The following is a 16,987-nucleotide window of genomic DNA, read 5'->3' on the forward strand; positions in this document are numbered from 1 at the left end:
AGACATAATTTTATAGGAGGAGGGAGTAGGAGTTCCACCGTGCACTGCCATGGTAAGAATACAAGTAAAGTATGTGGTCACTTCTGGGTAACACATACAAGGAGAATACTGGGAAATGACGCTACCTTAGTTAAAGGAAATAAGGATTTTTACCCTGAAAAAGAGAAGATTTAGGTAGAGACATAAGATCAGAAATATAAAGCTAGATGAGAACTTAGGGGCCATATATTTCTAACCCCTTATTTTATTGATAAAGAAACTGAGGCATAAAAATTATTTTCAAGTATTTAAAGGATTGTAATATAGACTTTTTATTTGGGCCTAAAGAAAGAATAGAAGTAGTCAGAAGTACAAGAGATAAATAAAGTTATATTTCAGGTTGATTCAAACAACTATAAAAGACATCACTAATAGTGGAAAGGGTAACCTTGGAAGCAATACATTCACTAAAATTGGAAGCCTTTCAGAGAAAGTTGTGTAATTGATTAATGGGAATGTTGTAAAAAGGTTTTCTGTTGGGTTAAAAGTTGGACTCAATGATATCTGATTTCCCTTCTAACACTGAAAGTCTATGATTCTATTAGAAAAAGTGAGATCAGAATAATATAATAAACAGATGAGAGAGGAAAAGAAAGAAGTATTCCTCCATTGTCTAAACGAAAATGAAAATAGTTTGTTTAAGTAAGTTTAAGCAGGTAGCTAAACTGTTTATTTAGAAACCGATAATTTGGTTCTATTCCCACCCTTCCCTTACCTTTTTTTATTTATGATCAGAAATACTATTGTCAGTTTTTTCTTTGACTATAATTAAATAGCCCAAGTTACATTTTTTTTCTCCTACTTTTATTTTAAGTGGTAGAAAAGTGAGGGAGTTATAGGAGACTGGTGAGTGAGAAGGACAACAGAGAGTAGCTAATGATAAGGAGAAAAGCTTCATTCAAATTTGAGATGAGTTATAGGTGCAAGTCTCTGGACAGTTCTCAGTATTTGTATTTGAAGTAGTTGATCTGATCCTAGCTTGGCTTAATACTTCAAACTTCATTGACCTAATATCCTTCCCAGTTCTTTTAATGGAGGAGAAAGCTTACCTTTGCTTCGACGCCTGCTCCGATATTGCTCTGTGTAGAAGGTCAGCTGTGTCTCATCATCTGCCTCAGAGCCTGAGTTTCCTTTGGTTCTTCCAAAACCTATTCCTCCTATAAGAAAATTAGAAAACATTAGAACCACCTTCTTGGACATCTGTAAACGTGGCAAGTTTTTCATTTAAACCCCTGGAGACATGGATTTAACTTCTTTTATCTTTTAACCAGCTTATTCAATATAGGAACATCATCTAATGGAATTGGATGAATCCTTAGAATACAAAATGTTTTTAACATTGAACATACACTGTTAGACCTGGGAGAACATTTATGATATAGAATATCTGTGCTAGAAGAGATCTTAGAGATCGCATAGCCTATTCTCATAATTTCATTAAATATGAAAATGAGACCAAGACTTGCAGATTGAGGGTATTGAACCAGATAATCTCAATAAACTCCTGTTCAGGTTTAAATCTATCATCCTATGTGACTCAGCTTTTCCATAGTTATACAGTTAGTCAAAGGCAAAGCCCAGACTAAAATTTGGGTCTCCTAGATATGCCTTACATTGTGAAATATAGAGAAAAAATTAATTAAAAAAATGTTAGATATTTTAAAATAATTTACCATATCTAATTAATGTAGAAGTCTCTCCCCAAATTGTTTTATATATTTTTTTCTGTTAACATATTGTAAACTGACAAATCTGCTTTTCCTAATCCCCCCTTATTAGACTGTAGGCTTCTAGAGGATTAAGACTGGTTCTATTCTATGTAGCTATCCATTTATTTGTTATTCTGTCTATCTGTCTAACTATTGATCTATCCCTAGAATTGAATCCTCAGATATACATATATATATATATATATACAGAGAGAGAGAGAGAAAGAGAGAGAGAGCAAATTCTTGTACCTAAGAAGCACTTAAAATATTTTAATTGAATTTAAATGGAATTTTATTTACAAAATTCAATTTTCATCCAAATTGTTGGGAACATATGTATAGCATAAAACAGTATGAGTTTATTATTCTAAACAGATACAACTCCACTGTAATCTTTACTTGTATTTTTTTCATAAGATTCTGTGACTAGATCTGTGCCATCTCATAAAAGATGGCTGAGATTGTTAGCAGCCAGGATATTGGAGAAGAATGTTAACCACATACTACAAGAAGGTGTTCTTCATAGCTAAGAGTAATTGTTAACTGTCCAAGATACTCTCTAAGCAAAATACTGAAGTGGGATTAAGGGAACTCAGGTTGTAGGACCTGCTCTTTTATTCTGTTATATGATAAATAAGTCACTTTCTAATTAGCTAATTTGAAAAATATTAAATTTTTAGATTAGATCATTTCTAAGATTTTCAATTTTAATAGTCTGTGAGTCTATAGTTATGGTATTTTAAATGAGTGTCTATCATTTAGTAAATAATGTATCATTACTCTTATTGAAGCTAAATATGCAAGTTTCTGGGCAGAATACTGTACTGTACCTAAAACCTTAGATCCTTTTCTGTGCTATACAACAGAAAGAACATTAGCCCTGGTTCAAAGGAGCTAGGTTTAAACTCTATCTGTGATTCAAGATATATGTGACTTTCAAAAAGTCACTTAACCCCTCCTCACTTACCTCAATAATAAAATGAGGAGAAATTTAGGGGGTAGAGAGATAGATTAAATGTCCTCTAGGCAAGGTATTATTCACACATTTTGGAACTAAATTGATCTCAGACATTTACAAATCCAAATATCTCTTTTTACCTTTGATAAATAAAAAGGTTCAAAAAACAAAAATGGTTTGTTCAAAGGTTATACTCAAAGTTTGGATTCGAACTGAGATCCTCAGATTCTAAATCTGACTCTCCCTTCATTATGTCATTTTATTATATCACTTATTTATTTCATTATATCATTTTTACAAAATAAATTTCTTCTTTTATTGTGGATGTAATGTCAAGAAATAATCTGTACTGTATAAAGTGAACAATAAAGAAGATAGTATGTGAAATTATGAACAAATACAGTTTGTTTTTGAAAGCATATGATAAATTTAACAAGGTAGTAATGAAATTGATACTCATATCTCCTTCTAAATGTCTTATGTTTTTTCCTGTTATTTTTTAATGCATAATTTATACTCTTAAAGTAAGTTGAACCAGAAATCATATACATTTAATTTAAATAAAAATTGGTACTCACATATATCAGAAAATTAATAACACCCCCCCACACACACATACACATCAAATTAGCTACCATAGAAGATAGAAATGAGCATAAGCTGACTCCTACTCTTCATTTGTCATAAATAAAGATCCACGAGATGTCTGGTAAACACAAACTTCATTGAATTGCTCTCCTCAAGTTCCACCTGTATCCTGATTTTCCTAATATAGTATATGCCTCTCTCTTACTCTATCCTTAATGTATCCTTAAGTAACTCCAAATCTCAAGTCTTTTTTCCCTCTTCCACATTCAGGCTCAATAGGGTACTGAAGAAATGATATGAGTTGAAATTTTAATGGCCCCGTATATGTGTACATATGCAATGGCTATTGTAACTAAAATAATGCATATTTCTGTCATTTTTAAGTTTTACAAAGAAATTTCCACACCTGAAAAGTTGGAATATATGTCTGATTTTAGTCCTTAGAGCATGTCGAGATATTTTCTGACTTCTTCTAGTCCTACCAGCTATTTTCTGGACATGAATGACTCAGAAGTTGGTACTATATAAATGATAAAGTGTCTTATTGTCTGGGAAATGAAAAAAAAAACCTGCTGACTCAAAGTTTCTAAACTGGAACTGAGTGCACATACAAGAAGTATGACCTGCTCACCTTTCAATATCATTTTTGAGTGAAGAGGGTTCCTTTGAGCTATCCAGGTAGAGGAGGAACAGTTTATCACATTTTTCTCTCTCCTTACCTGACGGTCATGTGTTTCTGAGCAGACAACTCTGTTTTTCTTGTGTTTTTTTTTTTTTTTCCTGATATGAACTGATTGACTCTTAAGAGGTGGGATTGCTCAGGAGACATCTTGAGAGGTCCTTTACAGGTACCATGGTTAAATGTAAGGTTGGAGCAGTAACCACTAAAGTGACAATAACCTCAGACAATGAATGATCTTGAGATAATCACTTATCTCTGTTTGCATCCATTTCTTTAACTGTAAAATGAGGATCACAATAGCCTACCTCCCAGGGTGATTGAGAGGATCAAATAAGATAATAGTTACAAAGCACTTGGTACAATATCTGACATATAGCAAGAAATTAACAAATGTTTGTTTTCTTCCTTTGCAGACTTGAAAAACACTTTTATATTCTTTTTTTTTTTTCATTTGATATTCATCACACACAATTCAGTGATATAATTAGGGACAATAGCATTATACTTATTTGGGGGATATATAAATGGAGGCTAAGAGGCAAGGGGCCTTACCCACAATCACAAAGCTGCTAAGTATGAGAAATGGGATTCTGCCCCAGTTTTTCTGTCTTTATCCAGTGAGACTTCCACTATCATATGCAAAGACTTTCCAAATCCCAGGCCCCAAAATTCTCACAGCATCAGAGATCCAGGACAAGCACAAACTCGGCCAGATTCTCTCTTTTAAAGTTTATAAGACTTTTGTCTGAAATAGCTGGCACAAAACTACTGGAGCTTTTGCAAATGACAGGAAAGGAGAGGACTCTGGAGATCAGCAGGGCCTTTTAAACTACCATTAAAATATTTTACTGTTTTAAAAAAAACCCTTTTGTTCATCTAGGTTATAGTGCAAGCATCACCATTCTTGGCAGAGGAAAAGAAGAGGCAAAAGTGGAAGCAGTTACACTTCCCTTCTTCTGGTCTTGTCAGTTTTTTATCCCCTGTCTGGTACTCTGAGGAAAAGGACAGAAGGATCGTGTGCCTTTACTAGTGAGGGGAGACTTGAACAGAGACCCCAGCCCAGAAGAACTGAGGGGATGAGATGAAAATTCGATTCTGGCCATTTCAACCTCAGATCCTCATTTGGCATAATAGCAAGAGCACTGAGTTACCTTTTGAACTGGGTGAATTATTTAACTTAAATGGGTTTAAGATTTCATTGATGTAAAATAGGTAGACTAACCTTTACCTTTACTTGTTTGATAGGGTTGTTGTGACAAAAGCAAACACATTTTTAAAAACTCCACTTAGGCAGTAACATAGTTTAGTGAATGGTGTTGTGAACTAGCAATTCCAAAAAACACAGGTTCAAGTCTCATTCATTAGTTCTGTGAACCAATACAACTCATTTAACCTTTCTGAACCTCAGTTTTCTCATCTACAAAATAGAGTACATCCCATAGGGTTGTTATAAGATTTAAATGAGGCAATGTTTGTAAATTGCTTTGTAAATTTTAGAAGTATAAATTTACATGTAATTAATTATCTATTACATAATATAACTGTACTTATGATTATCAATAAACTGTAAATCACAAATCCTTGAAATATTGAGTGTGCATTGTTTTATTGTGATTATTTTTTTTCCCTGATATTTGGTGAATGACTATTCTGAGGTGGGATTGCTCAAGGGACATCTTGAGAGGTTCTTTACAGGTACCTTGATTAACTGTAAGATTGGAGCAGTTACCTCAGATATCAGGTACTATATAATTAATAAAATGTGTTATTGGCTGGGAAATGGAAAAAAAAAACCTGCTGATTCAGAGTTTCTAAAGTGGACATGAGTGCATATACAAGAAATATGACCTGTTCACCTTTCAATTTCTTTCCTTACCATTTTTGAGTAAAGAGGGTTCCTTTGAGCTACCAGGTAAGGGAGAAACAGTTGGTCACATTCTTCTCTCATCCCACTGCCCTGTATTTCTGAACAAGCATCTCTATTTTTCTTGTGTTATTTATTTATTTATTTTTTATGATATTAGGTGAATGACTATTTTAATGTGGGATTGCAGTGAGATGTTATAAGTATTAGTGTACCACCCCTCCACCCACTGTCTTACCCACTCTTCATTATCTTATCACTATACTTAACCAAAATTAAGCTCCTTGAGGGTAGGGATCATTATGCTTAGCATGGGAATGGATGAGATGTTATAAACATTCAAATTATTTTTAAAATGTTTTAAGTAAATTCACTCAACCTCCATTCAACATCCTTTAATATTATCCATTGACTAATAAATAAAGTTTAAACTCTACAGCCTAGAATTAAAAGCCCACCTTCCTCCTCTTCTCAAATCTAAGGTCAAACTATAATTTTTAGTTCCCCCCCCACTATATTTCTGTTAATAATTCAAAACAAACAGGTCTACTTAGAATCTCTGGAACCTATTCTTATACCTAGTGATATTGCATATTCTTAGAATAATGCTTCATAGGATCTATTTCTTGTTCATTATCCTACCTTTCCTTAAGGACTTGGACCAACTTCTATCATGAAATGCTTTTGATTCCCTCCATCTGCTGCCATCACAAACCAAAAGCCCCTTTTAGTATATCTCATGATCTTACTGATGGTACCATTTAACATATTCTACTTAATAAAAATGAAGTTGCCTCTAAGGCACTGCAAATTTCTTGAAGACAGGGGAAAATATGATGTTTATTTTGATATGCTTTGCTATTTCAAGCAAGCTCCAATTGAGGACAGTGTTAAGAAGGAAGAAAAAGTGGCAATTCAAGTCAATCTTATTCTCCCACATAATGCTAAAACTCAGAATCTCACATTCAGGTAACATCATCCAGGCACTGGCAGTAGTGCTTCAGTTCAGAATCTATTTCTTCATTCTGCCCATCAGAACTCACTCATTATGACTTCTTCCTGAGAGCAGCTGCTTTAAGCTTAACTGACAGATTGGAAAACAGCCAATAAACCACTTTTCATGAAGGTGCTAATAGAAGAATGTGTTATAGAGTCCAGTGACATTTACAGATGAATTAAAGTCCAAAATGCCTTCAATATCCAAAAGGCCTGATAACTTTGCTTCTACTTGAGTCCTGAACTCTAAGTCTTTCCTACAATAGACATTCGACGTTCCTCAATATTTTAAGGATTTGTGATTTTACCACAGTAGGTATTCTTGCCTCAAATTATGTGATTTAGTAGAAGATATCCAGGAGTTAGAGTGGGCAAAAGATTCATCTCCTTGCAGTCACACTACAAATGAATGTTCTTCACTTTGGCTAGGTTTATTCTCATCACTGGCTTAAACTCAAAATTCTCACAGATTGATATAATCTAAAATTGCTACATGAATTTTTTTTAATTCGACCTTCAAAGTAGTCTTTGTGATACAGGAATGACGTGAAATAGTATCCACAACTTACAGGAAAAGCAACAAAGTCTCAGAGAAGTTAAGTGATTTGCTCATGATCACAAGTATCAAAGATCAAATTTAAATCCTCATCTTCCTGACTATAAGTAATCTCTCTATCCACTAGGCCACTCTATTTTTGTTACCCCTGAAATGAGTTGAGTGATTTGCATGTGAGAGACATTTAATAAATAGTTATCATGATGCTTGTGGCAATGTGACATTGAGGCACTCTGTGAATGCTTGTTAATCACAAAATCTTGGAATATAGAGTTCAGAAAGATCATGAATGAAAAGAAAAATGAATAAATCAATCAAACAAATAATGAATGCTTATGGAATTACAGTTCATGGTACCCTAAATTTATACCTGAAATGGATATTAGAGGCCATCATGTCATACCACCTCATTATATTAATGAAATTGCAGCTCAGATAAAGTGACTTGTCCAAGATCCCACAAATAAAATAAAACAGAGCTATCATTACAAACCAGATACTTAAACTCTAAATCCACTGTTCATTCAGCTCAAATATTCCTAGAGTCTGCTTATCTTTAGAAATACAAAAATAATAGTCAAACAGTACTTGTCCTTATGTAGCTTATATTTTAATGGGGGGAGGGAAATCATGAAAACACACACACACACACACACACACACACACATATATATATATATATGTGTGTATGTATATACACTTTGGATATATATATATACATATAGATAGATAGATAGATAGATATGTGTGTATATATGTATGTGTATGTGTATATCTATATCTATCTATATACGTGTGTGTATACACAAACATATATAAATACATGCTTGTTTCCTGACCTCACTTTGTGTGTGTATACATATACATACATATATTGTTTATGTATATGTATATGTATACAAAAATATGTACTATATGTACACATATATGTGTGTGTATATATATATAAAAGAAATATTTATTTCCTTTTTTCACTTTGTGTATATATATTTATATATAAAATATGTGTGCATATCTATCTATATCACAAATGCGTCTTTTCTTCCTCCACCATATATTTAATATAGATAGAAAGACAGATTGTATTTTCTATATTAATGTATACATATTTTGAGTATATACACAGAGAGAAAAGAAACAAGTATTTATTAAGCACTTACGTTGTGCTAAGTGAATACAAGGCAGTTTTACAGAGAGAGAGTTGCAAGCATCTTGGGACTCAAAAAAAGGTTTCATGTGGAAGATGAGGTCTGAGATGAATTTTTAAGGAAACCAGGAATTCTAAAAGTAAAGGTGAGTCAGGAGAGAAATTTAAACATGAGGATAACTTTTCTAAAGGGATGGAGATGGAAGATGGAGTATAATGGAACAATAGGCAGGACAATACAGCTAGACTGAAAAATGCAAGCAAAGGAATAATTTATAAAGTTGTGAAGGAATATATATCACACCAAGGAAATGAATGAATGATGCCATATTTGTGGATATAGAAAGAATAGTATCTCAGAGCTGGGAGGGATCCTAGACCTCAGAGGCATCTAACAGTCACATCTTGATCCAATCCATGTTTTTAAAACTACAATAATAATAGTTGCATATAATCAAAATAGAGTATGTAATGGGTGGTGAGAGAAGGGTAAGGAAGAAGGAAGGTAGTCATCTGTTCATTAAGTCTAATGCATTGCTGTCTGTGTACTAGCATATAGTAATAATGGCAAGTAGGTGGAGCCTTGGATCTTGAATCAGGAAGATCTGAATTCAAGTATAGCTTCACATACTTCCTAGCTATGTGATTCTGAGTAAATCAACTTAATGGCTGTCTGTCTCAGTTTCCCCAATGGTAAAATGGAGATAATAATAATACCTATCTTTTGGGGTTTTGTGAGGATCAAATTAAATTTGTAAAGTGCTTAGGCATTTACTAAATGTTTATTCCTTTCCTTTCTACCAAGCAGAAGCTACACTAGCCTAGGAATCAGAATATCTGGATTTAAAAACTGACTCCATTACTCTCCGTGGCCAAATCAGTTTACATCTTAGAGTCAGAAATTTAGAGATGAAAAAGACATTACAGATCAAATTGCATAATCTTGTAATTTTATAGTTGAGAAAACTAAGACTTAGAAAGGGTATATGACTTACCCAAGTTCATAAAGAAAATGGTAGAGATGTGTTTTGAGCCCAGGTTTTCTCACTTCAGATCATGCAGGATTTCCACATTCCCCTGGCTCATTTGATCTATAGGTGATCTTTAAGTTCCTTTTTAGTTCTGAAAGGGCTAAGATGCTTTGGAGAGAATATTCCTATTTTGAGTGAATTTTGTTTTAGTCTGGTAGTATAGTACTGTGAAAAGAGCATTGTCTCTGGAATCAGTAGATTCAAACGAATTTAACATGTTCCAAAATCTTGCTTCTGACACTCTCTATAATATTAAGCAAATCACCTAATCCTGCCTGGCATTCGGTTTACTCATATTTAAGCTGAAAGTCTTGGATTAATTTATCTTTTAGGTCCCCTCCAAATCTGTATCTGTGATATTATGTATTAATATAAAATGTAGAAAGATCAATGATTAACTGAAAGAAATAAATTTCTAGTAGTGGATTCACGTTGACCATGGTTGATTAGTAGGGGAGAGATGGTTTTGAGACAAAGGAAGCTTCCTAACAACCATCAAAACATACCACATAGGAAGTTATCAACTCCATTCATATGGCCAATCCTTCTGAAAGCAATATGGATTCGGAATCAAGTTTTGAGTTTGCCTTCTGGCTCCACCATTTATTAACTGGATGGCTCCATGAAAGTTAATTCACTGCTCTGGGTTCATCAGTAAAATGCTGAGTATAGACAAAATGATCCTTAAGGTACTATGTAGTTATAAATAATTCTGATAAACCTAAAGTTACTCAGTGTTTTAAATCCAGCAGCATTGAATCTTCCATGGAGCCTAGGGAAAGGGATCTTCACTTGATTTGAGAGCCTTGGGAGAAGACATCACTGGATGCCTGGGGATTACCTCACAACAATATGGAGCTGGCATAAGATTGTTTCTAAGGTGTGGACAGACGCAAGCCGCAAGGGTAAGGACCAATTATGAACTCAAAGATGACTCAGAGTGCTGTTTTAAAAAAATATCCTTTGTTGGCATTTTAATACCCTGTGAATAATTTAGGGCAGTAAATTGTAGTCATTAATTACATTGGGTTCCATGAATATTTCCATTAGGATCCTAAAGATAGCAAATGGCTAGAACATGATAGCACTGTGAAAGGGTTGATCAGAGCAATGAGATGAGTACATAAACAGCTTCATGCTTATACCTCCTAGGTAAAAAGAGAACAGAAGATAGAGATTAAGTTCTGAATCACCAAGGTCAACTCTGTTTAGAAACATAGGGGGAAGTGGCTCTAGGCACTTGGTGTCATCAGCTATTGCTAAATGCTTTGTTCACAATACATCTTATATGTATTTTGCATGAACAAGTGATTCAATGAATGGAAAAATGAATGGCTTGACTTCAGGAAAGCAAGGCTATATCACTCACTTAGGGATAGCTACAAGAAACTTAATTTCACTGGGTCTCAGTTTTCTAATTTTCTAAAAGGGAAAATACATAGAGTAAATGGTCTCTGAGATTCCTTCTAGCACTATCATTTTTATGAGGGAATATATAATCTTGCTTCCCAAGAATCCACTATATACAGTATTAGAAAGTTCCTAAGCAGACTCAATCTTAAAATCAGGCAGAGTATGTTGGTAGTTGTAGAATAATTCTAAGAGTTTCTAGAGAGACTTTACAGAATATCCACTTTTTTTCTTTTTGAACATAAATAAATCTCTAGAGACAGAATAACCCTTGAAGTTACTAAAATGTTAGGGTGCTTAAAAACAGTCTGGTAAAATCAAAAGAGCATAGTATTTAAGAGACAAAAGACTGTTCTTATGAGAACTCTTATCACTATTTTAGTGTTTCCTTACACAAGCACCATAGATTCTTTGAGCCCACTTTTCTCTATCTGAAAAAGGCAGTTTGGGAAGCAGCATGGTACAGTGGGAAAGGAGCTGGTCTGAAGTCACTATATGGATTCAAATTCTGGCTCTGCCATTTATTATTTATGTGACCTTGGAAAAATCACTTTACTCCAGATTTCTCATTTTAAAAATAAGGATATTGTACTAGATACTCTCTAATGTCTCACAGGGCCCTAAATTCATCATTTCATGAACAAATGACCTCTAAAGTCTCTTTCAGCTCTATGGTTCTATGATTTTATGTGTCAATCACTAAGAACATTTAGCATAAGGGATCAATACTCACTAACTAAATGGTACAGAAAGAAAAGTGAGAAAACTTCAAAAAGAAATTATGCTGACTTCCTAATTTTTTCTGACATCTGGTTTACACCTAAGTGAATAAATGGAAAACAACAACAAAACAAAATCCAAAATGTGGGACTTTGGTAGACCATCTTTTCCAAAAGAAGATGTTGTAGAAACATTATTAATGACTTTTACCTTCCTGGACCTGAAGGCATTAACACACCTTCTTAGTTACCAGCTGGACATCCCTCTCCCATGGGAGTCATTGGTAACCATGTGGGCGGTAGCCCAGCCCAACTCCCAGAGCTGCTCGGTCAGCTGCCTGAGTAACCCTCTTCTGTGTGCCTCTGTTCCGGCGCCTGCTCCTACAGCCATGATGGATGGCAGTGACATGTTAAATTATTCAAGCTGGATGTCTTCTGTGAGCCGGTGACAGCGATATTGCATTTTTAGATTACCCAGAACTGCATAGGATAGAGAAATATGTGACTCAGGAATGTGGCGCCAGTATCAGCACTGGGTATAGAAATCCTTCCAACCCTTCCCACTGGGAAATGCAGTGTGCCAGCAACCAGGAAATTTTGGAAGGGCAGGGATCTGGTCCTAAAGTGACATAAGATGTAACTCTGAGCTCCTTCAGCCCAGTGTTAAAAAAATCACACAGTACTAGTCCAGGAAGAATCTTTATGAAAAAACAACAGAACCAGAGAACATAAAATATCTAAACTAAAAAGATACATCAGAATACAGCATGTTAAAGCTGAAAGGGACCTTGGGACACTGAATGTCAGGACTGGAAGATATTTGAGAATGCACAGTGTAAGAATTGGAAGGGAATTCAGAACATTGAATGTTAAGACCTAAAAATGGACTTTAGAACATAGAATCTCAGAGTTAGAAAAAAACAACTTAGATTGGTAAACATTTTAAAAATAATTTTGTTTCAATATATTTAGTTTTCTTTGTGATCTCATATTTTCTATTACTCACTTAAAAACATTCTGAGGAGTTTTAGATTTCATTAAATTTCAATGAGATCCATCACCCAGAAACTTTTAAGAGTTCCCTCTCCAGACCAATCTTTTGTTAGAGTTGGGCAAACTGGGATCCAGAGAGAAGAAACGTGGTGAGAGTTAGAGAGAGAATTAGTAGTCGAGATGGAACTAGAACTCAGGTAATCTGACTTTCGACCAATGTTCTTCCCATTAAACCTGGTTTCCTCTCTTTATCTCAGTTTTTTGGTATGTAAAATGAGGGCATTGGGCTAGACTATTTTCAACAAGTCCTTAAATCTTTGGTACTCTTTGATTCCCTAAGATTTTATAAATGCACAACATCCTATTCCATTCCTAAACCACACAATTCTTCGGAGTTCTTCCTACTTCTCCATATCTTGTATCACTTACTCTCTTCTCTGAGCTACTTTGTTCTTAAAATAGGAGCAGGTAAAATGTAGTAAGGCATAGGGAATTGGAAAGAAAAGAAAGCAGACCCTATTTTCCTATTCTGTCATGGAAACAATGGGCCAGCATGCTTTCTGGTACAGAGTCAGGATCATAGATTTTAAAGTTGGAAATGTTTTTAGAATTCAAATAAATTCTCCATTTCCCACTGCCTCCACTACCATTTTAGAGATAAAACTAGTCCCAGAAAGGGAAAAATAGTTTTCTCAATAAAACTTTTTGACAGTCAGGCCTGACTTGTCTCTTATTAAGCTGCTCCAAAAACACCAAAACAAACAAACAAAAACTACCATCAGAACTCTTTGAAAAAAGAATGGAGGTTTTTAGAGAGTTCCTTTCAAAACTTTTTCGTATTTTAGTTTTGGAAGCCATGATTGACTTGCTTAGCTGCCCACCATTACATAAGAATAATATGGCCCAAATTGGATATTGGTGAGAGGCTGAGATAAAGTAGGAATCACAGGCTTTCTTTGGATGTGACTTAAAAGAACAATTCCTCCTTCTTTTATTCGACTCTCTAATCCCTGACTAACTGACCCCTAGCACTAGGTACCTATATATAATTTTTGGAGAATGCTGAAAAAAACATTCATACACTTCTCCTATTCTGTCACTAAAAATAACCTCTGGGAGAAGGGGAAAATTTATGGAAAAAAAACTGCCTAGCTTCCCTGAGCCTCAGTTTCTCAGAAGCAGATATCAGTATGTGCCTTTCTATCTTTCCTCACATCTCTCACCCCACATCTTTGTGAAGTTTACAGATGAAAAGAGCTCTCCAAATGCCAAATGTAATTAACACTGATCCAAATGAAATAGATGGAATTCAATTTACTATTTATGTTCTTCTTTTCCTTCCTTGTATAAGTTTTGGGTTTTAAATAGCTTTGAGAAAAGGGGAGCACAGCAGAATATAGCCAGATATCACAATGCTCTAATCTTCATAGCTGTTCCATTAAAACAGCTTGAAAAAAGGTGAGAGATGTTTTGAAAAGTGCCAAACTGTCAACCCCAAACTCCCTTTCCAGAGTCATGTACTCTGCTATTCTGTGGTAGAAAACAATAGAAGGTCATCTAGTCAACCTCCCATGGTGCTCCAGATGTTCCTGAGCACTGCTCCCTCATCATTTTTATCCTGCTTGCTGATTTATTATCTTGTTAATCTACTCCAACAGCAATTTGCTCTAGTATATGGAGACTGGGACAATGCCTTCCCTCCATCGAAGCTACACCCCCAAAACATTATTTTTCCAAAGGAGATATTAGAGGGCAGGTATGATAAACACAGACAAATCTTGGCATTTCCTCTACATTTCATTCCTTATTCTATTCTCCTGAGACCCTGAATCCAGTAGAATTAGAAGTATCCCTCTTTAACAAAATTAAAGACTAAAATTAATAATAATAATAATAAGTAACAATGAAGTACTTGGTACTCACATTTAAATAGCATTTTGAGATTCACAAAGCTTTCCTTCACAATAATTCCATGTGGTATTTAGTGCAAACATTTTTATTCTCATCTTAAAGATGAAGAAATTGAAGATTAAAGCTGTTAGCAGAACTTGCTCACAACTAATCATGGATAGAAATATCAGACATAGGTCTTCTGACTTCAAGTCTAATTCCAGTAAATTGAGAAGGTCTTTTAAAAAGAAAACTCATCTTTGAATACATTCTATACACATACACACACACACACACACACACACACACACACACACACACACACACACTTACCTCACAGACATTTGCTAAATAAATAACTGCTAGGGTGATTTGTATTCATTTAAAATTTCTTTTCCTATTCAAAAAGGGTTCATTGCTGTGTTACTAGATTTAAAAATATAGGTATAATCTTGAGACAAGTCATAACTCCTCTAAGTCTTTTTGTAACTGGAAAATGGGGGTAATAATAACTAGCTTACTTATCTCACAAGATGTTTTATCAGAATCAACAAAGACAGTGTAAGAAAAGCCCTCTGAAAGATTTAAGGCCGTCTACAGATATAAAGCACTATTATTATTAAATTGACTATTCGCTTAGTGCTTTTAAAATAGCTTTCAGTTTACAAAAAGTTTAATTACCTGCAACTTTTCAGCTATTATATAAAAATGAGATACAGCTATACTTCTATGCTGGCAGAATGTAGAAAGTCAAGTGGATTTTAGTTGTGTCATTCATATAATAATAGATTTAGAGCTAAAAGGGATATTAGATATGATCTAGGTCAATTCTCTTATTTTATATGTAATATAAAACATAACTCATAAATGAATGAAACAGAACTTGAACTCATTTCCTTACCTTCAAGTCCAATACTCTATCAATATCTAATGACATTAATCATTCCAGAAATCTTTAAGGATTTTTATTTCTCAGTAAGGAAAAGAAAAGAAAAGAAAATGGTTAGAAGATATTAATTGACGGGTCCAAAGTAATGTAGGTATTAGATAACAAAGGCAATCCTATTCTCTTGTAGGGTAGGAAGTGGAGGTGGGGGTAAAGATTGTGGGAGGGGGGAAGGGCTACCTATCTAACTTAAGGGAGCCTCTGCTCTGCCTTAGCACTCAGTTGTTACAAAGCAAGAAAGCCCTTCCAGGTTTCTCATATACATTCAGCTGCTCAAACAAGCAGACTAATTGGAGATACAATTGTGAGAAAATTCTAATAAAAGCCACCCATATAAAAACAGCAGTTATCACATATATAGCATTTTAAGTTCTGTAAATTGTTTGCATATACTGTATTATTATATACATATATGATATACATTTAATATTTGATCATTACATAATCTAGTAGGTTCCCTCTTTAGCAACATCAACAATTAAAAGTTAATAATAATAATAACTAAATAATAATACTTCCTTCTCCTAGACAATAAGTAATCCAATGTATATTAAATATGTACAATTCTTCTGCATATATTTCCATAATTATAATGTGCACAGCAAAAATCAGATCAAAAAGGGGAAAAATGAGAAAGAGAAAGAAAACAAAAATCAAGCACATAATAAAAAAAAGGTGAAAATACTGTTTTGATCCACCTTCTGTCCCCATACTCTCTTTCTGAATGCAGATGACTCTCTTCATCACAAGTCTATTGGAATTGGCCTGAATCATCTCATTGTTGAAAAGAGCCAAGTCCATCAGAATTGATAATCACATAATCTTGTTGTTGCTATGTACAATTTTCTCTTGGTTCTACTCACTTCACTTAGCATGAGTTCATGTAAGTCTCTCCAGGCCTCTCTAAAATCATCCTGTTGTTTGTTTCTTACAGAACAATAATATTCCATAGCATTCACATACCACAATTTAATCAGCCATTTCCCAGTTGATGGGCATCTACTCAGTTTCTAATTCCTGGCCACTACAAAAAAGGCTGCCAAAAACATTTTTGCACATGTGGGTTCTTTTCCCTTTTTTATGATCTCTTTGGGATACAGGACCGGTAGAGACACTGCCAGATCAAAAGGAATTCATAGCTTGGCAGCCCTTTGAGCATAGTTCCATATTGCTCTCCAGAATAGTTGGATAAATTCACAACTCAACCAACAATATCTTAGTGTCCCAGTTTTCACAGATCCCTTCTAACATTTATCATTATCTTTTCCTGTCATCTTAACCAATCTGAGGAGTATATAGTGGTACCTCAGAGCTGTCTTAATCTGCATTTCTCTGATCAATAGTGATTTAGAATATTTTTTCATATGAATAGAAATGGTTTTAATTTAATCATCTTAAAGTTATCTGTTCATATCCTTTGACCATTTATCAATTAGAGGATGGCTTTTATTCTTATAAA

At 34.3% G+C, this 16,987-nt stretch overlaps 1 protein-coding gene across 1 annotated transcript in view; it reads right to left on the minus strand.

Moving 5' to 3' along the window:
- ASTN2 (astrotactin 2) overlaps nucleotides 1–16,987 on the minus strand; it is a 1,161,487-nt gene that overhangs the window by 768,075 nt on the left and 376,425 nt on the right. Inside the window, 1 exon segment of the mRNA XM_074292901.1 lies at nucleotides 1,089–1,196. Coding sequence (XP_074149002.1) covers nucleotides 1,089–1,196 — 108 coding nt within the window.

This window comes from Sminthopsis crassicaudata, chromosome 2, assembly GCF_048593235.1.
Source record: "Sminthopsis crassicaudata isolate SCR6 chromosome 2, ASM4859323v1, whole genome shotgun sequence".
Classification (NCBI taxonomy): Eukaryota; Metazoa; Chordata; class Mammalia; order Dasyuromorphia; family Dasyuridae; genus Sminthopsis; species Sminthopsis crassicaudata.